Source organism: Falco naumanni, chromosome 8 (genome assembly GCF_017639655.2).
Source record: "Falco naumanni isolate bFalNau1 chromosome 8, bFalNau1.pat, whole genome shotgun sequence".
NCBI lineage: Eukaryota > Metazoa > Chordata > Aves > Falconiformes > Falconidae > Falco > Falco naumanni.
In genome coordinates this window covers 51,210,106-51,228,390 of record NC_054061.1, presented here as the reverse complement: position 1 = coordinate 51,228,390, position 18,285 = coordinate 51,210,106, and the positions used below count along the sequence as shown (strand labels likewise).

The following is an 18,285-nucleotide window of genomic DNA, read 5'->3' as shown; positions in this document are numbered from 1 at the left end:
TATAATATGTTCTTTTTAATTTTAGTCTGTCTAGACACTTCTGCAGCACCCCATTCTGGGAAGACTATGCCAGCAGCTCTGGAGCAGCACCACATTTTTCTGGTGAGAAACGCTTAGCAGACAGTGTGGAGGTGGCCTGGTGTGCTCAAACTCAGCGTTTCAGCCCCCTGGTGCAGGGTTTGGCTTTGATAGTCTCGGTGGTTTTTGGTGGAGAGGTGGCAGAAGGGCTTCATGGCAGGATTTCTTCCCTGTGGACAAGGAGTGAGTCTGTCATTTTCCCTGGTTTTGGCGATGTGTTGTCCCAGCTGAGTGCTGGAGAAAGATGGCTGTTGCCGATGCAGCATTTCTGTGGTAGTTTTTCTTTCCAGCAATGGATGACACACCTCTCTTTGTGGCTAAAAAGGTCTTTCTCCTGGTTTTAAAGGCCATTTGCTAGTCTTGTGTTTATTATTACAGTCAGTCCTTCCTGCCATGCTGTCGGTATTTACCACACAGCCTTTAGTTTCTCTGCTATATTTTCTGTCATGCTGAGTCACCTGGCATAGGGGTGGTACCTCCGTAGCATTTTTCAAACTTGTCATGAGGCACACACAGGACCTAGTTTTAACAAAATCCTCAGATTTGCTGTTTGTGGTTAAGCAGGTCATTAGCTAGGACTGTTTTTCTTCCCCTTCCATTCTTTTACCAATTCCCAAGTTATTCACCAAGATTGTCTGAACTGTTTTTGTCAAGAGCCAAATGCAGGAAGGCTATGACTGTGGCTGGGGCAGCAATATATACCCTGTAACTAGCATTACTTCTGCCTGAATCCAAAAGCATGTAACCGAACCCCCTAATCCTCCTAGCCATTTTACAAAATTTTTTAATCATAGAAAGTCCTACCTTCTGTTGTTAACCATCTACGTTTATGTGTCTATGCCCAGCCCCTGAAAGGAAGTGGCTTCATGGCTGCAGAAAACAGCAGAAGATAGGGATCCTGCAGTCATTAAAAACAGCATTTCTTTTTTGAGAAAACCATAAAGCAGGCACTATTTCTGGGATTCCACCTGAGCTTGATCAATACTAATGAAGCAGAGCTCTCCCCAAAAAGCAGCTTGCATGGCAATGGGTAAGAGATTCTTTGTGCAATCTTAATGATTTTGAGAGAGACGTTTCCCCTGTGAATTGCTGTAGGAGTTTGCACCCCTTCCCCCACACTCAGCAGAGGGAAGAACATATGACTACCCTCATGTAAGGTAGCACAGTGTTAATAATGCTGCTGTATTGATCAGACCGGACTACTTTGTCACCAGGGACATCAGGGAGGATTATTCTGACTTCTAAGGCTGTGCCTCCTAAAGTGTGTTTTCCAGTCTTTTCCCTAGGCGAAGGGTGTGTTGTGCTTTTTGTCTTAGCCTGCAGGAGCAACGCTTTCAAAAGATTTCATGGTGTTCCACTATCCGCTGTCTCTATCATTGTTGCTCTCAGGGCTCCCACCTCATTCCCACTCAGAGCTGGACTGTCTCAAGTTCAAAAATGCATTGCGGTGAGATCCAGTTGTTTGCCCTTGGAAGGTGCCTGGAGGAGCAGCTGCTGGCTGCTGGAATGTGGATAAACACAGGGTGACGGGAACAGGAGAGGCTTCCTCTTTGCTTAGAAAGTGAGCAAAACATCACTAAGGAGGCAGCGTAGAAGGAAAAACATGTGCAGGGTGGTTTTGTTCCCTCCGCCGGCTGATATTCATGACCTTGTTAAAAAGATCAGTCTGCTTCAGAGACTGCATGTGGTCATTTTTAAGTGTAGGGAGAAACCAAATGTGGCTTTTATTTTTCCATCTGATAAATTGCCAATTGCAGGTTTTACTTACAGAACACTCTGAGTAGTCTGAGAAGAACACGATCACCTTGATATTATATTTATGAGTAAAAATGGTATGAGGCAAAGAAAGCTCTTAGCTCTCATGTAAAGAAGACTTTTAATGCAGTTTTTGCTTCCAGGAATGCATCATTACTCCTAGCAGGGAAGGGACACATTAGCAAGCTTGACAGGAGGACTGAAATGCCTCGGGGCACTCAGGGGCTTGCAGGGGCAATTTGACATCGTGCTTCTTTGACAGGTGTCGCAAGCTTGGTGCTGGATAGTGATGGGACATCTGCAGAGTAGGGAAGGGTTAGAGACATTTGAAATGGAGGAAAACACCTGAACCTTGCTCTGATGATGGTGGGAGCACCTCTGGGGCTCTCTGAGCAGACCCCACGTGTTCAGAAGTGCTGTGATTTGTTCTGCAGGGGCTCAGAGTGGCAACCAAGTCATGAGTCATGTCTGGAAAATTCTGTCCTGAATGTGTAGGCTACCAATAGTGCCAGCCGTAGCTAAAGCAGCACAGTTTGAGTGCATTTCTCTCCCTTTTTGAGTCCCAGTTCCTGGACTGCTGGGTCTGAAGGAGATCCCTTCAGCAGCCCTGGCCACCACAAGGCATTTTGGCTCTCGCTTCAGCTCTGAAATCATGCAACTGCTTGGGAAGCACAACAGCTTGGGAAGTGCAACCACTTGGGAAGTGGAGCTGGCTGGAGGCGAAGCAGCAAAATGCTCCCAGGAATGTTCCCTGTGAAGCAGAGACTCAGCCTGTGGTCTCCTCCTCTCACAGCATAAAGGTTACCTTCATATGTTTATAACCAAAATAAAATTGCTGCTCCTGAAAGCTGTAATTTGTACATGGGGGTACATAATATTTGTGTTTAGCTGTTATGGGGATTGTACCAAAGCACAGTGACAGAGATCTGAAGTGTTTGGGATGATGATAGCTGGCAACAGACTCCGCCTTTGGGGGCTACTAAAAACAATTTAGTTAAGCAGTATTGATTGTAAACAAAATGCCAGGGAAGATTGGTTGTACTGTGAGGAAGAGGACCCCCCTCCTGCAGTGGGAGAGGCTGTCCTTCCTCAGTTCCTCCTCTTCTCCTTCCCACAAATCAAGCCAAGAGAGCCTGGCCACAGCCTTCCAAGCTGTGACACTGGAGACTTCCATCCCATCTCAGAAAGACAATAGAGGGAAGGAATGGTATACAGCCAACACACAGAGGCCGTCTTATCTTGGGAGATGTTGCATAGGCATAAATAGAGTGGAAAAGGGAAATCGGGGAAAACAGGACACTTAAGGTAAACTAACTACATTTTTTAATGTCTGAGTTGGAAATACGCCAGATAACATGTCCACTGTTGGGATTACAATGACTACAATATGTTTCCTCTTTTCCTTGTTGGTAAGTTTGTTTCCTTTCTGGAGAGTGGTGAGGGACTGCAGTCAGTTCCTTGTAGTGCGTGTTTGGTAGTGAGCTGGAGCTGTCTATGGCAGTGTAATGGGTAAGGCTGTAGGGCTGTGAACGTGACATCTTCCAGTTCCCTGCGTCATCATTTGGGCCTTTTTGTCTCAGGGAAAAACGCAGTGTGGAGTTTCATTTGGTTTACTCATGGGGGATGCTTATTTATGGGGCTGGAAAGCCAAAGGCCTCACTTAAAGCCTCTCTGCAGCGTGGGTGCAGGCAGAAGGGATGCTAGAAGCCTTGCCAGCAGAGAGATGCCTTCATCTGGTGTCATCTCTGCAAGGTGATGCTGGGTGTTGCATTTGGCAATGTACCTGGCATTAATTTGGGAACCCTCCCAATTAATTTTAGGGGGAAAAGTGCCAAGGTAAACTTGAAGCAGGGTCTGGTGGTTTTGCACAGTATTCTCCAATACATTTCCAGGGATATTTTTCCAGGAGAAACAGAAGGTTTAACAGAGAGCGTGGAAGGGGACAGTGACTTGGCTTGACTGTGAGGCTTCTGCCCAGGTAAAGAGGGTTGTCAAGGAGATGCAGCATGAAGAAACAAGAGAAGGAAAGGGTGCTTCTAGGCAAAGATAGGCTGAGAAGAAGAGCCTCTTTGAGATCCTGGAGTCAGACAGATTGCTGAGCAGGGCTCACACAGGTCCTGTCCCATCCTCCACCTCCTTCAGGAAGGGCAGAGCTTCTCCTGGCCTCTGTTTCTGCTGATGCTTCATCACAGCCCCCAGCCCCTGCTTTTTACCAGCCTGTTTAGAGTAGCAAAGTACCACCCCTTGGGCCTTTCTGCACTGTAGTCTCTGCACACTTGGGACTCTGCAGGTACCCTACAGGGCATCTCTGAAGGCATGTCATGATGGCTTATCATATAATTTGCTCCTCTAACAAAAGGCAGTCTTGTGCACAGAAGCATCTTGAATTAACCATGGTGGCTGCTTAGATGCTGGGAAGTCGCCGTATCTTCCAGGAATACCAAGACATTGCATTCCTTCTAGGCTATTTTCTGTCTGCTTTGCTATTAATAACTTTGTCCTGAAATAGCACTTTCATATTGCAGCATATTAAAATCCATAACAACTGGGTGGGTGTCCACAGTCAACAGACCGAAGAAAGTGAGCCAGCGCAAGAGCCGTGGTTGTGTAAATTGGCTCACAGAGGTGTGCTGACTCTGAGCAGCTGGTGAGCTGACCTGCTGGGCTTTCTCAAGTCAATAAATGGCAGGGCTTTTAATGGGATCTCCCAGCTTCCTGTGCCATGCTGCAGCTGGTAGCCGTACAGCCTGCTGGAAATTGTGCTGACACATGGCTGATCTCGTGATCCTTTCAGGAGGAGTGAGCAGTGCGTGTTTGTAGCCTCGTACAGTTCTGACAGCACACCTTGAGTTGCCGATGATATCCACAAAACGCCCTGCCAGATCGTCTTTTTGTTTGATCTAATGTGTTTTGGGGATACAGGTCTCCTCAGATGCCTGCAGGCAGCTGTCTGGGATGCTGCTGAGCAGTTGGGCCAGTACTGGCAGGCACTTTACCAATGTGCTCTAGCAAATTGCTTTTAAAGAGGACCATGCTGCTTTTATTAGGGAGTGTAGAAGCCCAAGTGCACTGCCTGTGAGATTTGAGGCTGATCAAAATCCCTGGTGGCTAGGGTTTTGGAAAAAGAACCTTGGCAGAGCAGCATAGAAAAGAAAAGAAATGGAAAAACACAATTGGCTTTAGGGGAGCATCCTTTGGAGGGCACCTGGCTTTTGGGGGAGAGGCAAGTTTACCTGCAGTGGGACATTCAAGCATGAAGGCTGTTGTTTCTGTGCATAGATGATGAAAACTTTGGCCTAGAAGTGGCACAAACCATTTTTGTGAATACCTCCATAAAGACTGCCCAAATAAAAATAATAAAAAAGGGGGAGAAAAGAAAGAAAAACAAGTATCAGGATGTCTGAAGTTGGTGTTTTTAAATTCTTCCCATTTTTCCATTTGGGTCACATTGTTCCTAGTAAAGTAGGCAAGATTTGTAATATAAAATAACCATCTCCAGCCGTCAAAGAACATGTCAAATTCTGCTTCACATAAGCCACAAAATTAAATGGTGCTAATCAAGAGCAAAATTTCATGGAGTTTGAGTGTTGGCAAGGTCCTCAGCTGATGTAAACAGGAACCATGAAATCAGGGCTGCGCTGTGCTGATTTACCCCAGCTGAGAATCTGGTTGTGCTTCCCATCACTTTGTTTTTAGTCTGAGATTTTTTTAATGGTGAAACTCGTCTTGTCTTTTCTTTTCCTTGCCCAGACTGGCATATTTATCACAGTAGCAGATGCATCTTCTTGCTCTTGTAAGATAACAAATTGCCCAAATTATTTTAAAAAAAAAAAAAAGAAGAAAAAAGCAGCAAATGGCTTTTTGTAAATGTGCTTGGACAGGTCACGTTAAAGTTTAAACTTCAGCCAAACAGCCTACTGCTCCCTGCGTGGCTGGAGGTGCACTTTGGTCCTATATGTTTATTATAATTTAGAAATGTTATAAATGCTTTTATATTCTTTTTTGTTCTGCCCTTGTTCTACAACACATTCCCCTCCTTCCTCCTGCTTCCTGTTTCCCAGACAGGTCCCCACCTCTTCCTCCCCACAGCCAAAAATAATACAAAAGGGAACACACAAAAGGCTTTTTGAGCCATGAGATGTGATAATGAATGGGCATCATGTACAGGGTAGATACAGTCGTCCCAGTGCAAAAAATGTTGATAGCACAAAATCGAGATGAGGAATTGTATGTTTTTGGGTTAGGAATTCAGTGTTATGCGTCCTCTTGTTTAATATGTTTTTAGGTCAGAGCAGAAGAGATGACTCACAACCCAGGACTCTTATGAAACATACCATATATTGAGTGTATTGATCACTTCTCCAGGTTTGATTTAATAAGCTAATTGTGAAGAATTGTGCTTATGAATGTGCTGTTGCCTGAGAGTGCACGAACACAACTGGTGTGTACATTTGTGTTGTCGGATGCTAAGGAGGAAATGTTAAGCTGTTGCTGGATGTTAATGAAACCTCTCCAAAGAGTACATTTTTTCATTCATGATCCTATTCAGAGTAATTACAAGGAACCCAATTCTGCTGTGTAACCCCACTGCAATACTTTGTAAGGATGAATCTTAATTGAGGATCGAGACCTAAAATATTGCTCTGCTTTGTACATTCCACAGCCATCAGCATTTGCTCTTGCATATCCATTTCCTGTGAGAAGTTTACCACACTCTGGGGCATGCTTTGAACCTGATCCTTTGATTTCAGTGGGAGCTACGACTGGCAATTCAAGGAGCTAATTGTGCCTTTTTCTATTTATGATGCTAAATTAAAGCTGGTTCCAAACCAGACAGCAACACGTGAAATACACACTTCATGAAGTTTGGAGAAAAGTTTGCAGTGAGGGCCACTGGCCAGCTCATTCAGAGCCATTCAAGGTTGTTATGTAAATAAATTATCTCTTCAGAAAGATTTTGAAACACACTTAGGTTACCTATATATCATTTCTCAAATTACATGGCTACTTGCCGTCTGGACTCATGGCAGCATGCAGGGCAAGTGCTGGTGCGCAAGCACACATGGGTTTTATCATATTTTCATACTAGCACAATGGGCTGCCTGCACTTTTGAATTCTTGATTTGGCTATCCTTAATCCTTTGCTGACATTGATGCTATTTTTTGTTGTTGTGGCTGGTTGCAGATATTTTTTCTATCTTTATTAAACAGTCAAAAAACAACAAAAGCCCTCCAAAGCCCTGGTTCAGTGTTTGCAGATTTCTTTCATCCTTTTTTTTTTTTATCTAGATGCCTATCAAATTCAGCCACGCTTAGCTGCAGTCCTTTGTTCAATATCTCACAACCAGTGCACTGAAATTCTGTATGCTTAGAGCCCAAATACCACAGATTTTTAGTGAACAGATTTAACTTGTCCATTTAAAAGAATATTTGGTAGATAAGATATATTTCATTATCACTAAGTTTGGGAGCAAATCTTGATTTTTGACTCCTTGATTTTTAACTCCTTGGAGTTATGGGTTCAGACGCTTTCTGTTTGAAACGTTAGTTTTACCACCTATTTCTGCTGGTGAAAATTTATGACAAAATTGGTTTTGATCCTTTGAGCTTTAGGGGCTGATTAAAATCTTTGATAACCCTGGTTGCATCATGCCCCAGAGCAACAGGAAAATGGCTTGTGTTTATATGAAGGTAGTGATTCTGTCCTTGTAAGTAAATCAGTTGAATTTTTTTACCTTAAAATGTATCTTTTCTGAATGTGGTTGAGGCTTCTGATTTCAGCACCATTTATGCTCTGAAGAACAATGCTGTGGAGAACATCCAGGGAGAAGGCCATCTGGGTCATGGTGGGAGAGTGTTCATTGAGAGTGCTGTTGTGCATGAATAACAGTGAATGGGCTGGTTTGGCTAAATACGTTTCCTGGAAAGTTCATTCTTTGGGCTGAGACCAAGGGGGAAGATGGGCACAGGCCATTATTATATTAAAGAAATTTGCTAACAGGGGGTTGAGTCCTGTGTAGCATACTTAAGCGTTAATAGAGCTGTAGACTCTGGGGGCTGGTGAGGCCCAGCCAGCCAGTGTTGGAGTGGACTAGCCTGGCAGCTCAGGCGTATGGTGAAGTTACCACAGGAAAACAAGTCTTTGCCTATCAGATTATCTTTGCTGACTATCTGTGTGCTGCTTTTTGCTTTTGGCAAAAGCCTGTTTGTTGAGCATATACTTAACTTGATTTGCTTCACATATACAAGAGATTAAGAACATGCATGCAGATTTTTACCACGAGTTAGCTGTCGTTAAGTGTCATCATCTTGTACCTGAAAAGTGGTTTTAGCTGTCTTTTTTTTTTTTCCCGTGAACTATGTAATACATAGTGAGATGTGCTGGCACATGACTAAGAGTTTTGTCTTAAATCCTTTGCAATAGAAATTATTAGCTATTGCCTGAAACTTTTTCTTACTATTCATTCATTTCAGACTGGGGTTTTCACATTTTCCCAAGTGTATTTTGCAAAACTACTTATTTTAATACTAAAATTCTGTTTATTCTATGCTGTCCCAAATGCTAAGCTTCTGATGTGCTACAGCTTTTTGACAACTAGCAACTGCCCAACAGAGGCTGCCAAGAGGAAAAGCTGGAGGTTTTGGCAGCTGGGTGGGAACAGATGACAGTCTTGGAATAGATGGGCAAGAGTATTGGGTTTTGTTGTTGTTCAGGAAGTAATGAAGGCTTTTTGCAGTGGAAAGAAGATGCGTCTTTCAAACCTTGTTTTAGAGTTAAGGACAAAAATAGCATGGCATTTCAGGGAGGGCAGGTGAGTTTTGAATCTCTTATTCCTCCTCAGGGCTGCCCCACAATACCCAGTTCAATATCTACCTCTGGCATCAGCAATGCAACTGCCACTGTAGCTCTAAGCTTTCGCTATTCTGCTGAAGAATGAAATACTGATGCCGTGTGCTGGACCTGCTGCCACTGTTTGCTGTGAGCTTGAGTGAACTGTGGTGGCACTGACCTTAGAATTAGTGTTTTGGGTTGCCTTCAGGTTGGTGATGCTTTCTCTTCCTTTGCAGTCTTAATTTAAAGACGAGGCTCCTTTTTTACATGACAGTGGAAAGCAATGGGGTCATGATGGAGGTTGGAATTTGACCTTCACTATTGCATGTATAATTCCACTTTGCTCATATAAATTATGCTGCAAAGAGAGTCCTTACAAGTACTGTAAACTAGTAGATCAGACCTGCTTGTCAACCACATTCAACATTTTCATTCTCTGTCACAGCCTGATCTAAGTAACTTCTTAATTAGGTTTTGGATAACTTCCAAGATCGGTGCTTGATGTCCAATTATATCTGCAGTGAAATGGCACTTAGAAGTAACTAGCACTTCCAGATAAGAACTTCCCATGATCTGCTAGAAAAATCCAAATCAAGATGTTAGGAAATACTTCAGCATCAATAAAACAGAGAAACCTAGTGAACATGTTGATAAGGTGTCTTCCCTGACTTTCTGTCCTCGAATAATTTTAAGTGTTTGGGCTTTGTTTTATCTTTGGCAGAATTTTGATGTTGCCACATAGTCTTCAGCTGTGCAAAATGCCCAGGAGGCTGAGTGCTGTAAAGACTTCACAGCATAGGCAGGTGCTTCTGAAGTGATCTGTGATTTTTCAAGAGCCTGTACGTATGGATCAAATCCTGATACATAATGTGGCTGCCGATCAAGTTCTTTGCAGTTCATTGGAGCAAGTTTACGTTTATATGCCGGGAACTGAGAGTTCGTGTTAGGTCATCAGTTGGAATTAGGTTTACCAGAGCTGTCTGAACCTGAACCCAGATGCCAAACTTGTGTCCCAGCAGAGGCCTCTGGTCTACGGGCATATCTTTCCCCCATCATTCTCTAAAGGGGAGACAGAGACATCAGGTACCTGCACTTCCTTGAGGCTTGGCACATTGATGGCAGTGGTGGTCCCAGTTAGAGCCTTCCTGCTGGTTGCTCTTGGGGGAGAGTGGAGTCAAACATCAGCATCCTGAGTGGTGACTCCAGCTCCTTCGTATCTGGATTTTGAACATTCTGGGTTGTACTTTAACCTCAACAGCTGGCAAGCAGCCTGAAACTTAGGCTGTCTGAGCCAAATCAAGTACCTGCAAGAGGGTTTTGTCTTCTTGTTGCATTTAGTAGCAGCACTGTCTTGATTTCTGCTGGCTGCAGAATTAGGTGAGTGCTAAGCTCTGCTGAAAATGGTACACATGTATCACATCTCTACTATCGGAGGCACACACTGGGTTTCTCCTGCTTTATATTTCATAGCGGTGAGCATACTCAATGTGTTTGGTAAATAATCTTTACTTTCACTAGATGGGCTTTAGATGTGCTCCAGAGGTAAGAATAAGGTAGATTAGAGGTCATACTTTTCTGAATTGACAGACATACTGAACACTGAATTTCCCTGCATCAGTGCTACTGCAGACTTTGAAAGGACAAGAAGTAGGTCCTTACCAGGCATAGGACAGCACTACAGTGGCTGTCTTCTGCTGTCTGAAGGATCTGGTGCTGCGCATGGAAGTGTCGTGGTGTGCAGTTTACATGTATTCTGCTGCTGTATGTGCCTCAGAGGACTGAGATGGTAGTATAATGTGGGGAGCAAAGGGGTGTTGAGTTACCGCTGTGTAGGCAGGAAACACACATAGTTTCTTGCAGGTGGTGGAAATGTGTCGTTGCTGGGAAAGTAAGCCTTTTTGCAATTGGATCCAAAATTGAAAAATTAGACTGAGGCCTTGTCGACATTGTCCACATGCCAGACTGCCATCCTTTTCTAGCTGGCTTTCTGCAAGTATGTGGGGTCTCGCAAAGTCACATCCTATTATTTGTCAGCCATGAATCATCATTTCTTTTAACTGGCTAAATTGAGGCACAAGGTGCAAGGAGAATGACCCTTGTTAATGGGGGCAGATGGGTTGAAGTAGTGGGTCACTTTTTATCCTTAGCCTGTGAAACTGGCTTGACAGCAAACAGCACTTATGGATCTTCTCATGTTCCTGAAGGGGGCCGTTGTCTTCTTCCCATTGCAGTTTTTGAAGTCTTTATTGCTGTAAATCCTACAGGCACTGGGGAAGAAAGTTTAATACCCACCAAGTTGCCTGCAATGTAGCAAACAAAGAAGAATCAAAACTTAATGTCACATGTGACATGTATTATATCCATTACACAGAGTCTCCCCCCTCACGTGTGAGTGGTTAAGGAGAAGCTGGACATCCAACAGAACTATGACAAAAGCATGACAATAGCAGTTTCCTCCTGTTTTAAGTATCCTTGGACCATTTTCCTACCAGTCTGGCAGTGGAAGTCGGAGATCTGCAGGGGTTCACCATCATCTGAATCCAGCAGTTTGGGTTCATATGCCTGTGGATAGCGGTCAATATCCTGCTGCTCGCACAAAACATCGGTAGTTTTGATGCGCTTGCTAGTAAATAACTTTGTGGAAATGGAGATCAGAAGAACTCTCATGCCCCTCCTGATGGTCCACTGGCCTGGAGTGGGGACCTTACTGGTCTCAACCTGACTGGTTTCTCCAGGTCAGAGCTCAAGACGAAGGGCTTAGCTGACCTAAAAATTGTCTTGCCAGGGCAGGAGTGAAGAAAGCAGGCTGGTTTCAAAACCCTGCCTCACCGCTCCCTGGATGGTTTGGGCCAGGAGAAGGGAAGGTCGCGTAAGGTACTTGGCAGGAGCTGGGACGTACATATGGGGAAAGACGCTTTGTTTCTGCCGGCAATTGCCTGCTCTGGCAAATGCAGCAGCAGGTAGGGCCCTGGCGGGGGGTAGAGGAAGGGCTGCAGCCGAAACCCCTCGCCAGGCTTTGTCTGCCATGCAGATTAGGTGGAGGGCTTTTCTGGCTGGCGTTGCTAGGCTCTTCTCCCCTATTGACTTTGTGGAGAGGCTGAGGGGGGGTGGGAGGGAGGGACTGTATTATATTGTTTCTTTGAGTTGTTTTTTTCCCCCCTCTATGGGGAGATGGGCTTGATCCACTGGTTTTGGATTTCAGAGGCAGAAGGCAAGACATGACCAGCTGGTGTCTTGAAATGGCACAGGTGCACTGGCTGCGGGAGGGGGGAGCCAGGAATAATTACAGGTTTCTGAAGCATCAGGCTTTGCCTGAAAAGGGCTCATCGAGAAACTGCTCTTTATGGAAAATTAATGGTGAAGCTGGAAAAAACTGTCAGGCCCACTATTGTTGTTGTGGGGTAGTGATGCCTTAAAGGAGCAGCACCTCCTGCTCCACTCTCCTCCCCTCCACGGGCAGCCTGGAGCCGGCACACAGCTTTCTGATCCCACAACAATTGAAATTTCATGTCACTGTCATCAGATTTAATGGCCTTGAGTCCCTGTCTCTCTCACCCCCTGCCCCCCCTGCCTTCCACCCCCAATTTGTGATTATGCTTGCCTCTTTCCTTTGGAAGCCTTGTATTTATTAGGCCCCTAAACCTCTTTCTGCCCCACTGGGTGAATGCTAAGTGGACCAGAAAGCCCAAATTACATGATGTGGGGAATTCAAAAGCATCGCCTCTCCTGGTGGTGGGGGTTATTCCTGAAAGGCTGTAGGGCATGTTGGAAAGCTGCTCCCCAAACTTGTTAGGTTTCGTCTAGAATCCACCCCAGCTAAAGCCATTCCTCACGGCCCCAGAAATGCACTTTAAAAAGAAAACAGAAGGGTTGCTTAAGGCAAGTACTAACCAATAAGTGTCCCACCTTCAGGCCTGTGTGCAGACACATCGTACAGACAGTGTCATCCCTCTGAAAATAACACACATGCTAAAGTATAGCACATCTCACTTGCATATATTGCCATTCTATTGCTTTTTGTTCAAGTCCACCTCTACAGCTCAGGTCTATAATCAACTGTTATTTTAAAAAGAAACAACAGATGACTGTCTGGCAAATTCTGTTGTGAATTCTGGAACTCATCCCACCATGTTGTATCTGCAACCAGCAGTGCTGCTTCCTGGATGCACTGAAAGTGTTATCTTGCATTACCTGGCAGCTCTTGGAGAGCTGTGAGTCGGGCCTCTTTACAGTCCTGTAGATGGGATCTTTGTACCCAGAAGGCAGGAGTCTCTGTCTCTCCCGCAGTCATAGAAAACTTTTGTTTCTTGATCAAGTACTGGACTCTCCAGGTTGAGATGTAGTTGGGTCACCAGCTCCCATAGGCTTTTGTCTAAAATCCCTTTCTTAATATCTCTAGAAGGGTTCTCTGAGGAGTGTTTTTTAGACGTTTCTAAAAAGTATTAGTTAGAATGTCTCTTTCTTCAAGTCCTGTAAAATCACAGTGGTGATATTAAACCAGCTAGCCTTTCAGGCAGCAAGAAATGAAAAATAGCACTAATAAACTCCATTAAAAGCTCCTGAAACTACAGCAAATGGTTTTCTATAAACAATAAAAGTTTATAATGTTGGTTATGGAGAACACTGGGCAGCGTGTTGGTGCCTGGAGGCTTTATTGGGGCTAGCTCAGGGCACCTCATAATAAGGTACATTCAAGTAGGAGGTTCACCCCATCCTCATGCCGATGATCACTGCTGTGGAGATGCAGGAACACGTTTTTATGTGGCAGCCTCTTTGACTGCAACTTCACCTACTTTTTAATAAGGTGCATGTGCGTGTGTTTGTGTGCAAGTCTCGTGTCTCGTTTGGAAGCCACATTTGACCAGAGTGCCAAAAACCCTCTAAAACTGGCAGTAGGTCCGTTTTTTCTGTCACATCTTTCCTTCTCTCAGGCCCTTTAAACAAGCTGTGGTGTCACTGGAAGTTCTCTATCTCCTATCTTAAAATGCTACGCTTCAGAATTGTGCCGTTTTAGGAACAGACTGGGCCCCAGCCAACTACACTGAGTTAAATTTGGAGTGAAATTTAGTGTTTGCGAAGGAATAGGAAGCAGTTCTTTGGAGAGGTGACTTTATTTGTATGTGGCCAGGCAGTGGGGCCATTAGGATAGTTTCATATGGAAGTGACTGCTGGCCAGGTTACACTTAAAATTGGGAAGGCCCTGGTATCCATGGGGCAATGTACAGACTTTCATGAAAATGTAGTAGATGCTTTCTGTTGTATCTTGACTTCTACCATAATTTCTCCTACTGTTTGTGGATATTCCCATACTGTGTCTTGGAGGAGCATCAAACAAGTGCCAAATCCTCATGTCTCCCAAAATGTGACAATTTCATGAGAAGGTGCTGGCATGCATGGGTAATGTCTCTGAATGGCTCTGGACCACATTGTTCTCCTGCCCTAGGTGGGAGCTATGCTGTAATCTCTTTCTAACAGTAGTTTCTCTCCCTCCCTTCTCCCTTCCCCTCCTGCAGACATGCCTGGAGTTGGAGCGATACCTTCAGACTGAACCACGGAAGATCTCTGAGACCTTTGGTGAGGATTTGGACTGCTTCCTTCATGCCTCCTCAGGCTCAGATGCAGAGGACAATATCCGACGACTGGATCCCATCCTTCTACCAGTGGAGACAAGTACGTGTGACAAAAGTGCCAACATGGACATTATCCTCTCACGGGACAAGCTGCTGTCTGAGACATGCCTCAGCTTGCAGTCTACCAGCTCTTCCACAGAAGGCTACACAGCTGTCAACCAGGCCCAACTCAATGCAGTAACCTCATTAACGCCCCCTTCCTCTCCGGAGCTCAGCCGCCACCTTGTAAAAACCTCACAGACTCTCTCATCGGTGGATGGCACGGTGACGTTGAAACTGGTGGCCAAGAAAACTTCACTCAGCTCCGTGAAAGTGGGTGTAGCAACAGCAACCGCGGGGACGATAAAAAGCGGGCAAAGTGACAGTGAACAAGGAGGTACAGGGGCAGACGCATCCCCAGAAAACAAGAAGAGGGTTCATCGCTGTCAATTTAATGGGTGCCGGAAGGTTTATACAAAGAGCTCCCACTTAAAGGCTCACCAGAGGACTCATACAGGTACTTACATAGGATGCTTCTCTCATCTTGTCCTCCGCCACCTAACTGTAACCATCTCCTTTTATTCTCATTTAGAAAAGAAAAAAAAATAATCTCTTCTGAAAGTCCGAGCTTCTGTCTATGAAACAGGGCTGTGGAAAAATATGGTAGGCCAGCAAATGTACCCATTATTCAACAGAACAGAGTTCACTGTCTACCATTAACCTGTTGGGTCTTCGTACGTCTTGTGGGGCTTGATGCAAAGTAATTTTAGAATATCTAAGCGATGTGGATGTATCATGCATGTTAAAACTGGGGGCATGCCAGTTTGGGTTTTCGGCACTCGTTTCCCCAAGACAACTTTTAAAATGTTAATTTTAGTCAAGTGTTAATTGCTTCAAATAGAAAATAGCGTGGGTAGGTTTTTGTTGCCTTTTGTATGGGGGAAAGATAAAAATGTATTTCAGATCTGAGATATGTGGTTTAGGAGTAATGTGTGCATGAGGGAGCATGTGTGTACATCCAGACGTGTAGGTACTGAGATGCACGTACCCTTGAGATACTTACGCTCTTGGACTTCTCTGGTGATAAAATGCAGTGAGAACAAATGAAAGAATGACATGGAATCTGAAAGGAATAGTGCAGGTAGAGAAGGAGTAGGAAGTATGGAAAGATGTCAGGCTGTTGTTTTGGGTAGTATTTACTCATGTTGCATGTAAGCTCTGCTGTATAAGCTTCTTGAAGCATACCGAATTGGCTTAGGTTGGGCTGTTCAGGATCCCCGCTCTCCTGTCATTTCTTCGTAGTCCCCAATAGCTTTTCAGTTGGTATTCATTGGCAGTAATAGCCGTGCAGTTTGTGTGCGTTGCTGCTTTGTTCTAAGCTTCACATGTGATGAGAGATGATAAATTCCCATTAGCACTGTCTTATCATGTGATTATTCTTGTTTCCAGAAGGATTGCTGTAATCAGTTTTCTCAATTTTACTGTAAAATGTGTGGTCTCTTACGATAACTGTACATTTAATTCACGATCTTATCATGCAGGCAGATTCCTAGAAGCGAGGTTGTTCTTGCAAGGTAGAAAATAACACGCTGGACCAGCGCAGTAAATCAAACAAATATGTGGGTTGTTAAGAGCGCTGCATCCATCAAATACTAGGCAGCCCCGTAAAAGTTACACAGTCTGAAGTATAAATCATATTAAGACATAAAAGGCATTGGTTTTGATCTTTTTATATGGGCTTTCTAGTGCTTTTACTGGGAATAGCCACCTTACCAGGAGTGACCTCACTTGTGATCCAGTGATTTGAAAGCCAGTTAAAGTAGTGCAGTCATTTTAAAATCTGCAACAACATGGTCAGGAGGCTTCTTGCAGTGCTGCTGTGAGGCTGGCCCCCTCCGGGGCTGTCCGGGGGACATCCCAGCCAAGGTCTTCCAGCAGGTGACAGGGCTCCCATGAAGGCACAAATACAGAGCATGAGAGTCGTTGACACAGTGGTCTTACCTGTTCGGATGTGACCCCTGCATTCCTCCTCGAGCTGGAAGTGGTGGGTCTTACACAGCTTTTCCTGATGTTAGCCAGGGGCATGACACAATCACCTGGGAAGGGTGAACCTGTGGAGTTTTTCTGGCTTTTTCACCCGGTAGGTGGGGATGTGGACCAGGAGTCCTGAGAGAACTTGCAAATCCCACTACTCTTTCAATACCGCTACACTTTGGAGTCAAAACATTGCAACATTTTGCATGCTTTTGAACCCAGCCTTAGGTCTGGTTGAATTTTGGAATCTTGAGGTGAAAACCTTTCCCCTCGGTAACATCAATGTGTGAAACCTTATGTTTTACTGTTAATACGTGATGAGAAACATTTCTCCCTGGCCCTGTGATACTTTGTTGAATAGCCTTAGACTGTACCTAGTGCCATTGATGTGTATGTGTCTGCCCATCCACAGCAGTGCTCAACAGGGTGAGAAAGACAAGTCCACCTTTGCTGGCAGATGGGGAAGACCTGTATCAGATGATGAGGCTGCAGCTGCCTGGGTGCATTGCCCGCACCTCCCGCTCCCAGCACATTACCTACCGGGTTCAGCTACCCCTCTGATCTTGCCAGTTAAACTGTCAGTGGTTTCACCAGCCCCTAAACTATTTACTAGTGTATGGGAGTGTTCCTGTTTCCGTCCACCAAGTCCTCAGCAGATAGCTTCGGTTGTTAGGAAGACAAAAGATAAGAACAAATACAAACCTAGATGAGGAGCTGTCCTGTCTCTGCAGCAATATAACCACCTTGCACCTGACCATGTCCTAGCTGTGCACAGCTGTGTAGAAAGCATGTTTGCATTTTGCGATGAGGACTGGATGTAGCCTTGTTGTTAAAATACATCTTTGGTGCAGAACTTGGAGCAGGTAGGCACCTGGCTCCCATTTATCTCTGTAGAAAGCAGATTGTGTAAACAGCTTTGAATATTTACATCTTGGGAGCGGTCTGAGTGAATCGTGAGGAGGGGTGTGATGGGCTTACCTAACTAGCTTAGTTGAGTCCAAAGCACAGAGTCATTCAGAGCTCTTCGTCCTGTTTAAGTGCTCTGTTCCATGAAAAAACACTGACCACTGGATGCCTTAAATCAGAGCTGGTACAATCAAGACATTAAATCTGTTCATGCTGACCTCTGCAGTGGAGTTTCCCTGGTAGAAGAGAGGGACAGAGCGGAGTAGCTATGGAAATTTGGGACTGAATTATAAATGGCAGGGCTGCATCCTTTCCCACGCACGCCTTCAGGGCTAGGGGCAAGGACCCTTTTCCTCCATCGGTGCTTTGTTTTTTTCACGCCTGAGCTGAGTGTGCTGTGGGTTGCAAATGCATCCAGCAGTGCCAATGGATAGTAGCCACTTGGCTTAGTCAGCGACTGAGCCAGAGGGTCTGAAATGATTGTGAGATATTTTCCTTTGGCTGGTAGTTTGTTAGTATGTCATGCAAGAGCAGTCTGCCAGCGTGGGCTCTGTGTAGAAAGGTGTGAGTGCCCTGACAGACACAGAGCTCTCAGTGTGGGGTTCGCAGGCAGGGAGGCAGATGCAGGCTGGTCACCCAGCTTGCACGTGCGAAGTCCGCTTGCTGGATCAAAGGGATTTACTGCAGTGCATGAAAACAAGAAAACCATGGGCTGGGGAGCTGGCGGGTGCAAGGCGGCGGAAGGAGGTTGCATTCCTTTTGTTCGTATGTAAGACTGACCAGACAGATGCTGGCTGGTGTTCTTCGCTGCTGCATGATGAGCCAGGCTGGGCTGGAGGCAATACAGACTGACAGCAGCTTTTTAGACTGGAGATTATCTTCTCTTAGCACTTTACTTTGCTGGGTAGCCCAGAGAGACTCAGATCCCACCTTGCCCTTGGTGCATCCCCATCCCCCACATTATTTTCCTGCATCTCATTCACAAGAGAATGAGGACAGCGTTTTAAGGCCCACCAGTGGTTGAACTGGTTATGAAACCACCTTCTGGATGACCTTTGGAGAGGGAAAAAC

The 18,285-nt window shown here is 45.1% G+C and overlaps 1 protein-coding gene across 4 annotated transcripts in view; it reads left to right on the top strand.

Annotated features, from left to right (window-relative positions):
• KLF7 (Kruppel like factor 7) overlaps positions 1-18,285 on the top strand; it is a 111,981-nt gene that overhangs the window by 16,390 nt on the left and 77,306 nt on the right. For all 4 annotated transcript variants that reach the window (XR_005829346.1, XR_005829344.1, XR_005829345.1 and 1 more), the window contains exon 2: positions 14,179-14,791. Coding sequence is in view for 1 of the 4 variants with exons in the window: in XM_040603856.1 (XP_040459790.1) it covers positions 14,179-14,791 (613 nt within the window). In the remaining 3 variants the exon portion in view is untranslated. The remainder of the gene's footprint in view (positions 1-14,178; positions 14,792-18,285) is intronic.